The sequence below is a fragment of the Heliconius melpomene genome, chromosome 13, assembly GCF_056956725.1.
Source record: "Heliconius melpomene rosina isolate 202511_hmr_F chromosome 13, ASM5695672v1, whole genome shotgun sequence".
Lineage (NCBI taxonomy): Eukaryota > Metazoa > Arthropoda > Insecta > Lepidoptera > Nymphalidae > Heliconius > Heliconius melpomene.
The window spans coordinates 2,169,210-2,185,667 of NC_140401.1; the positions used below are offsets into that span (position 1 = coordinate 2,169,210).

The 16,458-nt window shown below is 31.1% G+C and overlaps 3 protein-coding genes across 3 annotated transcripts in view; 1 reads left to right on the forward strand and 2 right to left on the reverse strand.

Moving 5' to 3' along the window:
• Positions 1-16,458, reverse strand: part of ko (Stork-head domain-containing protein knockout) — a 375,904-nt gene that overhangs the window by 208,045 nt on the left and 151,401 nt on the right. The gene's annotated exons all lie outside the window — the stretch shown is intronic.
• Positions 482-5,558, forward strand: Sec61alpha (SEC61 translocon subunit alpha). Its single transcript, XM_085195809.1, has 10 exons — positions 482-655; positions 799-866; positions 1,095-1,160; positions 1,489-1,699; positions 2,299-2,460; positions 2,617-2,712; positions 3,190-3,356; positions 3,690-3,830; positions 4,099-4,347; positions 4,766-5,558. Exons 1-10 carry the CDS (start codon positions 649-651, stop codon positions 5,027-5,029), a joined length of 1,431 nt encoding a protein of 476 aa, XP_085051935.1. The 5' UTR covers positions 482-648; the 3' UTR covers positions 5,030-5,558.
• Positions 6,617-15,736, reverse strand: stx (ubiquitin-like domain-containing protein stuxnet). The gene is made up of 5 exons (XM_085195806.1): positions 15,358-15,736; positions 15,143-15,230; positions 13,557-15,019; positions 10,554-10,641; positions 6,617-9,840 (listed from the first exon to the last, which is right to left on the reverse strand). The coding sequence occupies exons 1-5, from the start codon at positions 15,555-15,557 to the stop codon at positions 9,484-9,486; spliced, it is 2,196 nt and encodes a 731-aa protein (XP_085051932.1). The 5' UTR covers positions 15,558-15,736; the 3' UTR covers positions 6,617-9,483.

Consider the following 16,458-nt stretch of genomic DNA (forward strand, 5'->3'; position numbering starts at 1 on the left):
ATAATAAAATTAACAAAATAAGTTACCCTTAATGTATTTTTTAAAAACTCCTTAAAAAGCAACAAATATATTAGTTTTTTATGAAAATCTATATGTATGTCTCGGGGTCTGATTATTTTAATAATTTCCCTTAAATTAGTATTCATCTATGTTTGGAAACAAATATATTTAGAATAAAGTTCAAGTGAAATATTTTAAATGCTTATTTATACATTATGATTATATGTATCGTATTATTATAATAATATATAATTATCATATCATAAAAAATATTGGTATACTTGAGGCTTGCTTCATTTAAAATTCTATTTTAATGTGGTTATAGGTAATAATTATAATATAAACGGTGTCTTAAAATAATGTAAAATATTTTTTACTTTCAGCATAAAGTGATATTATTACAAAAAGAAAAATATTTCAATGTTAAAGAAGATTTACATTATGGCAACATATTCCACGCCAACATCACAGGTCACGTGACGTGACGTTGTGGACGTGTCATTTGAGAATTGCTCGTTGGTGGCGTTGCGCAGGTTCATTTTTGTAAAAGTGCAGTTGGAGTCTTATTATTGAACAAAAGTTGAATGGTTTCATTCGAATAAATCGGTTGATATTTTAGTTAGGATAGTAAAATCACAGTAAATCAAAATGGGAAGTGAGTATCTTTTATATTAATCCTTTAAATTAGTGAATATATGTAATAATAGACACGTATTCTCCATTTACCCGAATATTTTTTGTTAAATTATTGCATATTGTAATAAACGTGTAAAATAATCCCTTTATTTTCTATTTCAGTAAAATTCCTTGAAGTTATAAAACCATTTTGCAGTATATTACCGGAGATAGCGAAACCGGAGAGAAAGGTGAGTTTCGGAAGTAACAGTAGTTATCGTTTGTCTTTACATCAATTTCTTATTGGAACATTTCTGTATTAATTTGTGACAAGATTTCGCAAAGTAATTATAAAAAATGCTACAACATAAGTGAAAGTATCACTAACCTATAGTTGTATGAATTCCTTTCAAGAATAACTGTACATTAATTGTTGTATTAAAATTACATAAATATAAATTACATTTCTTATTTTTCAGATCCAATTCAGAGAAAAAGTATTATGGACAGCAATTACGTTATTTATTTTCTTAGTATGCTGCCAGGTAAGCAATATTTGTGCCACACAATCAAATGTAATTTATAACCTATCCATATGCTAAATATATCTTGCTACTTGTTATAAATATAATTATCGAACAAATATACAATGCGTTAGAAGTATTTCATAATATTTTTTGTTCTTATCTAGTGAAAGTAGACCAAAGTAAATTAATAAAGTTTCAAGTATTTATGATTTTATTTAGATATTTTAATATCTAAATAAAATCAATTATTACCCCAATAAACTCAATAATGTAATATAAATATTTATAATATTATATGCTATTTATAAATTATAAAGAGATAGTTAATATTTTTTAAACATTTTAGATTCCACTGTTCGGTATAATGTCATCAGACAGTGCAGATCCTTTCTACTGGATCCGAGTGATCCTGGCTTCGAATAGAGGAACCCTCATGGAACTTGGTATTTCTCCGATTGTAACCTCAGGTCTCATCATGCAATTGCTTGCCGGTGCTAAGATTATTGAAGTTGGTGACACTCCAAAGGATAGGGCATTGTTTAACGGAGCTCAAAAATGTAAGTTTACTGTTAGTATTCATTTAAGAAAGTACCTTGAGGCCATTGTTGCGCATATTCAATTCATCAGCTATCTGGCTGTAAATATCATAGTTTTGTGCTCAATTTGCGCTCATGGATAAAAATATTGCACTGTGGTAAGACTATTAAGCTACTCAAAATATTACATTTTTTAAATTTATTTGTTAAGTTCATAATACAAACAAATTTAAATAAAACTGATTGTATTACTATATATAATGATAGAAAAATATTTTTTTAGTCAAATATTTAAAGGCAATTTGCCAATTTTTTTCATATTTATGATTTAGGCATTGAGCCAATATCCAAACTCATCTAAATTGTTCTTTAAATAAGATGCTTTGAATTGTTAATATATGCAAAATAAAGTTAAGGCATGTTATTAATTATTAAGTTATGTAATTGCTCTTTACTCTTTAAAGTCATGTCATTGAGGCACTGAGTTCCACAATTCAACATCCAAAATTAGGGTGGTAAGAGATAAACAGTGTCCCCAGGCATTACATTCTCGCTACCTACTCTAATGTGTATAATTTATAGTTTGAAGCTAAAAACATCTATTATTCTTTTGTCAACAGTATTTGGCATGGTGATAACAGTGGGTCAAGCTATTGTATATGTTATGACTGGAATGTATGGAGAACCAAGTGAAATCGGTGCTGGAGTATGTCTGCTTATTATTATTCAGCTGTTTGTCGCTGGTTTGATTGTCCTGTTGCTTGATGAGCTTCTACAAAAAGGTAATTATATTTTTAATGGTATTAGTTAATTTGCTTATTTTTAATAGAAGTACTTAGAGATTAATTGACATATGAATATTTATATTATATATGTCACAGACTTATTGGTTTTTTGGAATCTAACTGTAATTATATTGAAGAAAAAATTTTTTTTAGGTTATGGTCTTGGATCTGGTATTTCTCTCTTCATCGCTACGAACATTTGTGAAACAATTGTCTGGAAAGCATTCTCTCCTGCTACCGTTAACACTGGTAAGTAAATAAATAGAATACCATCGGTAGCACCAAAAAGCAACTAAAATAACAAGGTACCCATAGGAAATATAGTCGGCTACAATTTAAACAAGGAAAATTTCTCAAACTGATAAAGATACAACACCATCATCACTAAAGAAAATCCCAAAATTACTTTGATAATAGAAAAAAAAAACAAATGCTTGCAATTATTTCACTTGATATGCTCATATGTAAGAGACCTTTTTTTTTCAACTATTGTTTATACTAAAATAGCTGAAATAAATTTTTCAAAAATTTCAGTATATTTATTAACAAATTTTTAAAAGTGTAGATAAAAAAGAGATACGTAAGAATAGATTTTTATTTAAGAGAATATATTGAAACATCAAGTATACTCATAACATACTTGACATTTATAATGAGAAAAAGTCATACTATGAGTCATAATATTGATTTAATAAAACTATTAAACAAAGTGTTTCTTTCAATAAGGTCGCGGCACAGAATTCGAAGGTGCAGTGATAGCACTGTTCCACCTCCTCGCGACCCGACCTGATAAAGTACGCGCCCTGCGAGAGGCTTTCTACAGGCAGAACCTGCCCAACTTGATGAACCTTCTGGCCACTGTTCTAGTCTTTGCTATTGTTATATACTTCCAGGTGAGATGTGCTTTCTTTTTTTTTAATCTTAGCCTGAAGACAATCTAAAGTCGCGCTAGTGCTAGTTATCAGAACAAGGAAATAAAAATAATTAATTTAATTGCATGATATCAAACTCAAAACCGTCACAATACAGTCAGATGATCTTTACGAGATTGTCAATTTTAATACAATAAATTTTATTTTGAATTTATTCATTTACAAGGGAAAATAATATTTAGAAGATACATTACAATAAAGAATAATATGTATATCATCTGGAATTTTTTTCTATAAAAGTATAGTAAAATAATTATATGAAATTATAATATATTAATCATTATTTATTTGCAGGGCTTCAGAGTGGATCTACCCATCAAGTCCGCCCGTTACCGCGGTCAATACTCATCATACCCAATCAAATTGTTCTACACTTCAAATATACCTATCATTCTACAATCTGCGTTGGTCTCCAATCTTTATGTTATTTCTCAGGTAAGAATGGAGTATAACACTTTTGAAAAATTTTAATCTTATTATATGTTTAAAATTCCCTTTTAAACAAAACATTACTAAGCTAGCTTTTGAATTTTTTTTTTTGTGTCTATAGAATTCATATTTAATAAAAAGGAACATTCCTTTTTTAATATTTGTATTTTCTATATAAAATCTTTAAAATAAAATTGATAAAGTATCTACATTATAAATCCTGAAAATATTTAAGTAATTTATACAAAATAAAAATTAAACCACTTTTTTGCAGATGTTAGCAGTAAAATTCAGTGGCAATTTCTTAGTAAATCTCCTCGGTGTATGGGCAGACGTTGGCGGTGGTGGTCCCGCTCGTGCTTATCCAGTCGGTGGACTATGCTACTACTTCAGCCCACCCGAATCCCTAGCCCATATAGCCCATGACCCCGTGCACGCTGTCCTCTATATTATATTCATGTTGGGCTCATGTGCTTTCTTCTCCAAGACTTGGATCGATGTGTCAGGATCGTCGGCTAAGGATGTGAGTATTTTATTTTTTATTTCAAGTTTTTTGTATAAAGTTTATTCAGTAAATTAATTTCAACACAATTAAGTCCATTGTGGTGCAGTACAATGTCTGAGTGTAAACTTAATGATTGTGATTAGTGAATTAGTAATGTTCATTTCCCTATTCTATAAAGGGAAAGCGTGGTGTTGAGCACCAGATTGTTATCTGGATTATTGATGTCTGAAATTTTAGGTGGAAGTTGGATAATAATGTGTGTTTCACAAGAATTCTCTTATGCATATGATATGGGATAACGCGTGAAGCTAATAATAAAAGGTTAATGATTGATTCATATTTGACTTTTTTTTATAGTTCTTGTTGTCTTAACACAGACAAAGTCTCACAATGTAATATATAAAAAAAATTATTCATTCATACATCTCAATCTCAGGTAGCGAAACAGCTGAAAGAACAACAAATGGTGATGCGTGGACACAGAGACAACTCAATGATCCACGAGCTCAACCGTTACATACCAACGGCAGCTGCCTTTGGAGGTCTCTGTATCGGAGCTCTGTCTGTTTTAGCAGATTTCTTAGGAGCTATAGGCTCGGGAACTGGTATTTTATTAGCCGTCACCATCATTTACCAGTACTTTGAAATATTTGTTAAAGAACAAGCCGAGATGGGTGGCATGAGCACTCTCTTATTCTAAGACTGCCGCTCCATTTGACTACAGCCTTTATTATAAATGTATATTTTACACTGTATTAGCACAGTTGTGAGGTATATGTGGTGTTTTTTTTATTGTTGGTGTCTTCATAACTGATTTGTCACTGGTTTGTTTTTGATTTAGCTCTAAATTATAAGCTCTTGTGACAAAATTACTAATATCTTATATGAATAAGAATTCAAATAAAGAGTGCTTGTCAAAGTGAGTTTTACATTATTCGTTCTGACGAGCATTATTCGTATTGCACTCATCTGAACTTATACTTACGTAGTTAAATAGAATTGAATGAGACTTCAAGGAGTTTAGGCGTATGTAGTCAAATTAAGAGTTTTCGTCTTAAATTTAAGTGTCACGTTCAACGAAATGACTGAAAATGTCAAGTGTGGAGTGCGCATCGAATTTCATTTTCTTTTATTCTCAGTGTTTCAATCATTTCGTTGAACGCAGTTGTGTGGGTTATGTGCTATTTATATGAGATGAAATTTATATAATAAATAATAATTTACGTGAAGTACAGACTTTTCTTTAAAATCCTATTAAACACAACGCTACATTTCTGCCGAGACTATTTGTTCTCATATAATTTTTATGTATTAATGACATTGGTTTGTATTGATGCTACTTTCGATTATTTCACTATTTCTATTAAATTTTTCTACTGTTAAGTCGTACGTTCTATAAGTCGTGGCCGCCCTTAAGTTAGCTGTAGAACGCTATGCATATTTAATTTTAAGATTTTTTTTACTTTTGATTAATTTTCTTACTAAATGAGCAGTGCAACTTCAGGGCGGCCACGACTCGCAGACCGCAGTGTACTCAAAAACCTTCAGATGTTCGATGTCTATTGTCTAGTAATTATTATAACGTACAATTGTAAGACAATGCTCTCCACAACAGTTCTCTTGGATCACACAGATTATAATTTTTAAAAATTGCTTTTTTACAAGCTTAAGTTATATTTAAGTTGTATTGGTTAATTTAAAACACTGATAGTACAGGTGATATATTCCAGTTCATATCGTTAGTTTTAAGTGAAATTTTAATACAATTGTTTCAAATATCTTTGTTGATTTGTTCAATAAATAGTTATACAGTTTACCTTAGACATGTCCAAAATTAAATGTTTTGTAGAAAAACGCTATTTTTATTATTCCTCCCATACAATTCCTTTAAATCTAATCATCTAATACTGTCTACAATTAATGAAAATACTTTTAAGAAGTTTAAGATATATATTTTTAATTTTTGAGTGTTATTGTACTCTGAAGCCATTTATTTTTTAATTTCTGTAACCTATTCGATACATGCTTAGTGTGAGCATTTCAGTTAATTTTATAGTTTACGCTAAGCGCAGTTAAATACATAGGTTTCTTTTATATTGATTCGAATTTGTAAAATATCAAATAATAAAGTTTCATGGCATTAAGCCAAAGAATTTCGTTAATTTGTCTCATTGTTATATTCCTTTTAATTTTTTTAAATAATAACTCAAATAGGAAAGTCACAATCCACCAGCCAGATCAGAATTCAGTAGGGATATCTTACAAACAAGGTGAATAAACAAGTCGGTTTCTGTATTCAACTTTATTCTCCTCACTAGACATGCAAAATACAAGGACAAAAACAATTACAATTTTTTTGCAACCCTGTGAACTTATAGCCGTTATATCCAAAAAACACAGATTTCATAAATAATGTAGGGAAATATGGTAACGAAAGCAAACATTTTATTATCGGCTTTAATAAATATATACAAAGGTTGAGATCTCGATACTCTAGACAACTGTTAAACAATAGTTGAACCAAAGCAAGAAGGTGCCACATTATAAACGTTAAAAATGAATCTAATAAGTAATAATACACATGGCACAACACTTATTTGTATATTCTACTACACATCAATAGGCACTTTGCGTTACTCAACGGCAATGTAAGGAAACATTTATTGCTTTAACAATCCTGCTTCGAACTTGTTATCCTGTCTCTTGGTCCCACGCCAAGGTTGGATTTGTTCTGCTAAATGAAACTTTACGGAAGACTAAGTCATTACCTTTCGCTACAAATGGTTTACACTTCCATTATTTTGGGAAGAGATCTGGTAAATAAAAAACTCTTATGTTAATGCTATTTGTATGAAATAATTTTACAATATAGTGTTATATATTTTCATGGAAGGGGTTTCCTATTGCGTAGTAGGAATTATCATTACAACCTAAACTTTTGTTTAAAAAAAACAGTTTCGCTCCATCAGCGATCAGATCTCTTCCTATAATAACAAAAATTAATATAACAATCTTCAAACTATTTCTAACAAATATTTTGCCTGATTTAACAAATAGTCTTCTTTAATTATCTCACACTTCGTACATCGGCGAAAAATGAAGGTCAACAAGTTTATGTAGATATAATTCCAATTATGCCAAAATTAAATCAGTCAGTAATATTTGTTATATTTCATAAAAATATATCTTGTATAACAAAAATATTATTTAGTATTTTAATAAATTTAATTAATTTCATCTATTGTAAGTTTAGTTCCTGATGAAATTTTGGCGTAGCCGAGTTTATATCAAAGTTATATCCAAATAATTTGAATCAAAGGCATTTTACCCCCAACTTCTATTGATTAAACATCCATAAACATTAGTACATTTCTATCCACAAATAAGATAAAAAGCAACTCTATTTCCACTATCAATTACTTATGTACAAAGCTTGTAAACGCTAATATAATATATTCTCATAGGATTGTTAGAATATTGCATTTCGTGTTAATCGGGTCGTTAGAACCAAAAGAAACTAAAAAAATAGGTATAATGAGGAAAACATTTATTCAAACAACATTTTTTTTGAAATGGAAAATAAACAAAACTAAAGATAACAGTGCCAATTATTTCCTAAAGAAACATGGGAGTCAAAATCGTGTCAGAAAAATGAACGGAAGTGGACCCCACATCCGTGACAAATAACGTTAAACTAATTTCAAAAATGTACATCAACAGCGATCTCCAAAATTAACTAAACACGTGTCTAAAAGTCGACTGCCCCAATAAAATAAAATATAATCTAAAATATAACAACAAAAAAAATCATTTCCCGACCAATAGCCGTGCTACCACACTAACGGCCATACACGGAAGAACGAATCTAACAGCCTAAGTAACTGTATCACACAAAAATTGAAACGATCAGTTTTAAACTGTTATATTTGTAAATAATTAGAAAACAATTTCACTCGTTTTCAATATAAATAAAAAAAGAATACACAAAATGTTAAAAATCATATAGCCATTGAAACATAGGCAATTGAAGAACAGAGACGTCACGGATGTAACATTTCGGAACTAAGAATACTACATCGGTATCGTTTGAGATATAATTTAAGATTATCCTTGAGTTTCAGGCCAGTCGTAGCGCAGAGGCACAAACCAACTGGTTGTGGGTTCGATCCCCACTCGAGGAGATGAAATATTTATTTAATTAATATTTCTATTTCTTCGTTCTGGTGTCGAGACAAAACGCGGCGTTGAGTACTGCCACTCAACACGCAATGCCTCCGGAATTCGGCAGAAAGTGAGGAAAGGAGTGTCACACTAGGTTCCATCTGCCTACCCTGCTGTGTGCGGGATTCAGCGTGAAGCTTCAGTTTCGAGTACTTTCGGCTATATTACACAATGAGTTGGTAATTTTTTACATTGTTGTAAGGGTGACACCCGTACTGTTACGCTGTATGTTATATCTGTTGTTTATTTTACGAACAACGAATGTTCTAAGTAATAATACTTCTATAACATGTCTCATTTAATAATAAGCGCCCATATTCCAAAATTACACGAACCTTTTATATCAGATTTCGTTACGAATACTTTTTGTTACAGTTGCAGGGCTCCGTAACGTCCCTTATCCGTCCGTATATTAGTTATAGACAATTATATTACATTCATTCTTCCATATATCCTCATCGCATCGCCCTGTCCCTATGTTACACTACAGCTAGGATTTAGCTAATTTATTTTCATTTGTACATGCGTAATAGCACTTAAAATTTACATCTAATTTCCAAAACTATTAAATATGGTGATTTATTTAGATTATATCGTACTTGCCTTCAGAACGATAGTACAAAGAGACCGTTGCTAGTGCGCTAAATTTGTAAATAATGCAATGACATTTTGTTATATTGCAAATGGTGATTATACATTTATTGGGACAATATTATCAACTTCACAGGGTTTAGAGAACTCAGTTCGCCATTACACAATGCATAGTAAAAACTACTTGTCAATAACAAGCAATGTATCAATTAATAGGCAATTAAGCATACAAAAAAAGAAAAAAATAATAAGAGCAAAACGAAATGTTATCAAGTAATTATTAATAATAATTTTTATTTTGATTATTATTGAAGCGCACTAGCAACGTGTAATGATTTGGTGTTAAGCAACAGTTTCTATTTCCTCCTGTATAGCCGCTTGGTCCGGTGACAACGATTTAGGAGGAGTCGTATACGGTAACGTTTTTAATTTACGAGCTTCACGTTTCTGTTTCTTCTGTTGCATCACAAGTCTTAGTTGTTCAAGCTTGCATTTAGTTTTGGAGTTCTCCAATGCGAGGGTCTTTGCCATGTTGCATTTCTTGCAGTCGGTGGGTGGGTTAAGTCGACATGTGCATGACTTCTCGCAGGTTTGCTTGCTGGTGTGTCCGTTGCACTGACCATATGAACACGGCTGACATGTGGGACACTTGGGCGTCTCTTCTAGGGTCACTGTTGAACATGAGTGTTTGGTCTCTTTCTGAAAGTGATATAACATTATTTGTAATAATTTATTTTTTATATGTATTATTGACACGTTGTGGTACAATGGGAGCGTGATTCCTGTAGACTTGATTCACATTGGAGAATGATTTAATTTTTAAATTTGTAAACATTAGGTAGTTCATTTTAGTGAAACAATGAGTAGATTCGTGAGGATAAATAAACCTAAATCAATAAAAAACTCATCTCTCCATTAGTTTCATTCAATTATCTATTTTATGCAATTATCCATTAGTTAGCTTCTCGATTTTTTTCAAAGTATTCTGCATTTGCGATAGATTCTTTTTGTGTATTTTATTTAAACGAAATCTCAAATCTCAGTAGCAATGACGATATTAATGAAATTAATTTATCTTTTTATAACAGTTATTAAATGATTTATGCTATATATTTCCAATTAAGACTCGCAAAAACGGAAGGCAGGTTTTGACAAGTTTTTCTTGTAGTGAAAAGTTTGCATATATATTATTATGCTGCGTTTGCGTTATTTTGTTGAATGCATGTGTGATTATTACAAAAAAAATATACTAAGTATTTAATTAATTTAATCTAGATCACAATTAAAACGTGTTTAACATACTCGTGAAGTTATTATTTTATTTCTCATTAATCATTATTAAAGTAGGTCATTAACCAGAGACCTAAAACACCTGTGTAAAGTTTGTGCACGTATAAATATAGAATATTTACCTGTGATAAAGCGATGGGCGGCGCGGCGCACAGCAAATCGTTCAATATGTGGATTATTGTCGATATATCCCTTTTTGGTCGTCCGTATCTGCAAAATGTAAAAAACAATCATATATAACATTTAGAAATATATATATATAGAAAAACTACAACCATGTTTTAACAGCTTTATATAAAATTTAAAAAATCAGTAGATAATAAATTGTTTATAAACCGAAGATGATATGTTTCAATGAATGTTGTTCACATCAAACGGACTGCATTATACACATAGGTACCTATTTCTAATAATGGAATAATAAGAGTTTAAAGGAAAGCATAAATAAAAGTCGTAGTTAACGACATTTTTGAGAAGATATTAGGTATTTTGATTTTTGTAAGAGCTGAACTTTCATACGCAATACTAATTAGTCTATGTATATCTCATCAGATAGTAAACGCAATGGATCCTAATCGGGAGAATGATTACTTTTAATTATGTCCATTTTCCCTTTCTGATAGTGAAGCGCGGCGTGAACTTCAGTCTATTAAAAGGCAACGTCTCAAACATTGTGTTGTGTAAGGAACGGAGTCTTAACGCCAGGTTTCCTCTGCCTCTGCTCTGCTATGCAATAAGGAACAAGAAGCTTCTATCAAAAGTTTGCAATGAAACCAAACATTAATAACCTACAGCAAATCAGTTAAATTCTAAGCAGTATACGTTTTTCCGCATTTACCGTGAAAACTGATAGCAAATATTAAACATATGCAATAACTGTAAAAAAATATTTTATAAAGAAACCAATTATGTGTTTTTTTGTCTTTACAAAATAGGCAGTTGTTAAATAAACACATATTTTAATATTAATCGTTGTTCGACCATATCAATTTAAAACAGAAGATATAAAAAAAGGTATTATTATTATGACACAGAGAATTTAACTGTCAGATAACAATGGCGACAGGTTAAGATCCATATTATGACATCATAACTTTAAAAATTTATGAAAATAATATAAAATATGCAATTCCTACAACATCTCAAAAAGAAAAGAAAGTTGAAAGTTGTAAATATTCATAAACATTGATTACTAAAAATAGTAATTTTAAGACTTTACTATACATTTAATAGTGAATAGTGATGCGCCCCTGTCATTACTAATTTAACGTTATCGTACACACCTTAGAATAAAACGTCACACGGAACAAAATATAATAGAAGTACAAAAGTACGTACAAAATATAACATTTATTTTTTCAGAACGAAATTGCTTTATCCACTTTTTTCCAAATACTACTACTTCTTTATTGATATACAAGATTTTTTTTCGCAACAGGATAAGCAGAGGAACCAGCTTAAGACACTCCGTTCCCTATTTTCCGCCAAATTCCGGACGAGTTGAGTGTTACGCATATTGAGTGGCGGAACTCAACGCCGCACTGTGCCCCAACATATAAAACTTTATAGTTCATAATATTCTATACTTTAATGATAGTTTAAACAAAATATAGGAGATAGTGACTTTGTATCAGATAATAATAATCCATGTTAATAATATTGTTCACTTATCTAACTTTTTGTTATATCATGTAAAAAGAACAATAAAATGATAGAACAGTCTAAAAATGCTGGTTATTGAAAACATTTGTAATGTTATAATTATTTCAGCTCTTAAAAACACTAATTCTAATCTCTAAAGTTAAGATGTAAGTACTTAAATAATTCTTTGAGCCAAGACAAAATTGTTTAAATGTTGATGAAACAAATTCTAATTAATTTGTTCTCTGGTAATAATAAAAAATAGATGCTAGAGCTAAAGTATATTTGAAGCTTCTTTTTTGACACTAACTTTTTCAAAAGAATCTCAATTTTAAGATGAATTATTGTAAAAATAATAAATAAAGTATTGTGTGTATATAAATAATTTAAGATAATATAATTATAATAGTTATTAATTATAGTTAGAAGCCTAGAGATGATTATGTCTAGTTCTATTTCTATATTATATATCATATAAAAATATATGTTCAAATAGCTAAGAATTTACAAAGAGTAAGAAGTATGGACTATATATCCATAGTAATTAATAAAAATAATAATAATAAGGGAACTGAATAAACTTTCACATTTTTTCAGAACACCAAAACTCTTACATAGAATCACCATGTGGGCTATGTAAAAAGATTTTAAAATAGTGCCTGGGACTAGCAACCTAAGAAAAGGCAACACACAGAGAGAACAAGAGAAGGCCCCTTTAAAATATGTATTAACACTTGCAGCCAAAGTCAAATAATTTTTGTTAAAATAAGAGGTTGTATGCTTTTATTAATATCAATATTTTCATAATAATCTACCAATGGTTCATTTATGTCATCTGAGACCTGGTGCAAAAAATAAGCAAAAGTGAAGTCAATGTCTGAGTTTCTCTCCCTTCCAAATCAAACTTGAAATTATCCTACAAACACGATCTTAGAAATGCATTCTAGAAATTATTGCATATAATCATGTAAAGACATATAATAACATAAAAAATATATATAAAATAACAAGTGGCAAATGTAACTATGGTATGAGAGTAGCTATAGTAACAGTATTTTCTATGACAAATTTTAAAAATGGATTTTTAGACAAGTAAATTAAAGAGGTTCACACTATCCTGCATGTAGCAGTGTAGACAGAGGGAATGTAGTGTTAAGATACTCTATTTCCCATGTGCCGGCCAATTTTTACAAAAGTACAAAAGTGCCCTCACTTTTAAATATTTTTTTTATAATTATATAGGTATATATACTTAGGGAACAAAGTGGGAATCAAATGCATAAACATCACTTTTATAGTCTTATTATGTGTCACTGGCCCATATCAGTCTGAATGTAAAACATGTAGTTAAAAATTAGGAAATGTAACAAAATACAGAAAGAAAATATAATAGTGACAGTGTTCTCTTTGATACATTTTAAAAATTGAACCTAAACAAGTAAATAGAAGCATTCTTACAAAAAAAAAATTTACATAACTCTTACCTGTCTTGTAAAGCCGGATTTAGTGTTCCCGAGAAGGTCCCAGAATATATTCCCTTGCCATGGTGTTTCATGGACTCTATCACAGCTCCGGGACCAATCTTGGAGCGCACAGACTCTTCAGCTGTTCTGAGATCAATTTTATTGGTTAAAACTTCCTTTGACAACTTTTTAAGCTTCTGTGTTAAATTCTTAGAAGCCTCTATAAGGGCTTTAGTGTCTATGGGGGGTGTTGGGGAAGACCGTTGGGGTTTTTTAGGAGCATCTGGTGCTTTAAATGATTGTTTTGATGTAGATGGCGTTGCAGTCTCTTCTTGAGCTTGAACAGGTTTCTTAGCACTCATAAAAGGTTCTGTCCTAGAGGTAGATGGTTGTGGATTGGCTTCACTATGATTTTGTGTTGATGTTGGTTGAATCTTTTTCTTATGTTTATTAACAGACTGTAAGAATGCTTTCTGTTTATTGTGACTGATAGGATGTTTAAATTTTGATGTTTTATGTAGTAAATACTGAAAACGTTTATTCTTTAATGGTTCATTTAAACTTTGGAAGGGAGGTAAAGTAGCAGATGATTCCTGTGTGCCATGACTGGTTGTCGCCAGGTTTGATATTTCTCTATCCATCATAGACTCATCCTGTTCATCAAACAGACCTTTATCTACTGCACTATTAAACAAATTTTCCATTGGGTACTCATCTATGGTACTCTCTGCTAAAAATGAACTTTGATCTGTGAAATTATCACTATCATCACTAATTGAACTGTCTGGGGTGTGTGAAGTTGAAGGACACAGTTTCTCACTCATATTGCTTGTAGAGGGCACAGCCTCTGCGGTCAATTTATTACAAGATAATAAATCTATTAAACTACTTTTTACTGTATTTGCTATAGCGGCATCTCTATTTTCAGCAGTTGCATCTATAGGACTAGAGACAAGATTTGATAAAGATTTTATAGGGGACTGTTCACTCTCTAAAGATGTATCGGACAGATCTGATAATGTGCAGTTTGAGGTGTCCATCTGATCTTCTTTATTTTTACTTTGTGCAGGTTTTTCTGCAAATTTTTCTTCTGCCATAGTACGATATAATTCAAAAGCATTCTGTAACATATCGAGGTCTTGCTTCTGTAAAATACTTGCAGGGTTTTCTGATTTAGGCTTCTCACTATTTAGTGTAGGTTCTTCGGAATGTGAAGACTTTTGGGCCGTTTGAGTACTTTGAACATCCCTAGAGTCACATTTTGTTCTTATAGATGAACTCTTTGTAGGAGTGGAAGTTCGGATGGTTCTAGTGCTACCAGATGAACTTGAGTTAAGAGTTGACAGTTGTAACTGAATTAACATCATGTGGTCTCCAAGTCGCATGGTCAAATTTAGAGGTGATTTACCACTCAAGAAATCATTTACTTGGGTATCATTTAAGGATTCCAATGCTTGCATCACGGAGTTTTCGGGTCTTTGACTCTAAAAAACGAAAAAACAAATGCATCACAAAGATAATATCTTATTGATTAGCTTAACATAATTGGGAAACACGTGATAATCATGAAGCATTGATGGAGTTTCGAAATTGCGTGACGTACTCACCAGAAGGCCCGTTTCGACGCTCGGCAGCAAAATTATCCGAGATCCATCTAGTAAACCATTTTCTTCTAAAGTTCCATCTCTCAGTTGTCTGTGGACGAAATCGTTTATCAATAATCATGTCAGAGGACGCGATGCGTCATCAAATCGACGCAACTTATTTCCGCGATAGCTATGTTTAACAATAGAAGCTTGGCGTCTGACGCCTCCGTACTTACCTTTCCCGATGCAGAAGACATATTCGATCCTTTGATACTTTGAGTTTCTTCGAAACAAGCTTTTTGAGATGCTCAACTGTGTTTTTACCGTTCAGACTGATAGAGAAATTGCCACCCGTTGTCGTTTGTATATTTAGCGTTATGTCCGTAGAATGGGGCGAGCCACACCCGTACACTTCTGTTCCAGTTGCACGTTCCATATTTTACACATAAATTACACTACAACTTTTGTATCACTAATTGAACAATGCAAAACTTATCTAGGATTACACAGCTATTTTATTGCAGGATAGAAATAACAGGGTCACACGCTAGACCCCCAGATTTGATGTGGCCGTCGGTGTGACCAATCTCCATCGTCGATTTCCCGTTATTTTTTTTATTCAACAGCTGATGCGAAGCGATGTTCTCTTTACGTTCCGTTTTATATAAAAAAGTATATTAATTTAGTTTTGTTATTTTATATTATGTTGAAAATTATGTATATATTCATATTAACGTGTTTTATGATAATAAAGCTACAACAGGTAAAATTAAATAATCTTATAATTATTATTAAAAAAATAATTTCAATTATGAATGCACGCAACGAAACATTTTTGACAGAAGCAATTCGTCAAAGACAAAATAAATGTCATTGAGGCTTTGTGCGGTAAATTTGAAAACATATTTTAATCATATTATAAACAATTATTAATTAATACTAAATACACGAAAAGGAAATAATACACGAAAATTAATACTAATCTCTGCCATTATCGAAGTTTATTTAAATTTTACCTAAGTCTTTTATATCCATTTTACTTGTAGTACATTTTAGTTTATTGTTCTTATACAATAATTGAAATAAAAAAGTGTTTTTTTTATTTTCTTTTCGTCTAGCATGGTAAGCGAAATAAAACCCGTTATTAACATTGCAGACTGCAAAAAATGTTGTCTGTTATCCAAGTGCCACGTATCCAGATAATGAGAATATTTTACTTGTTTGTGCCGTTAGAAAATTTGGCGGCAGGTACTATCGCGATTATATTGCTGAAGCAAGCAAAAGTAGATTTAAATCTGAATTGATGCACATGCTCATACTCGTTACATATAATATAT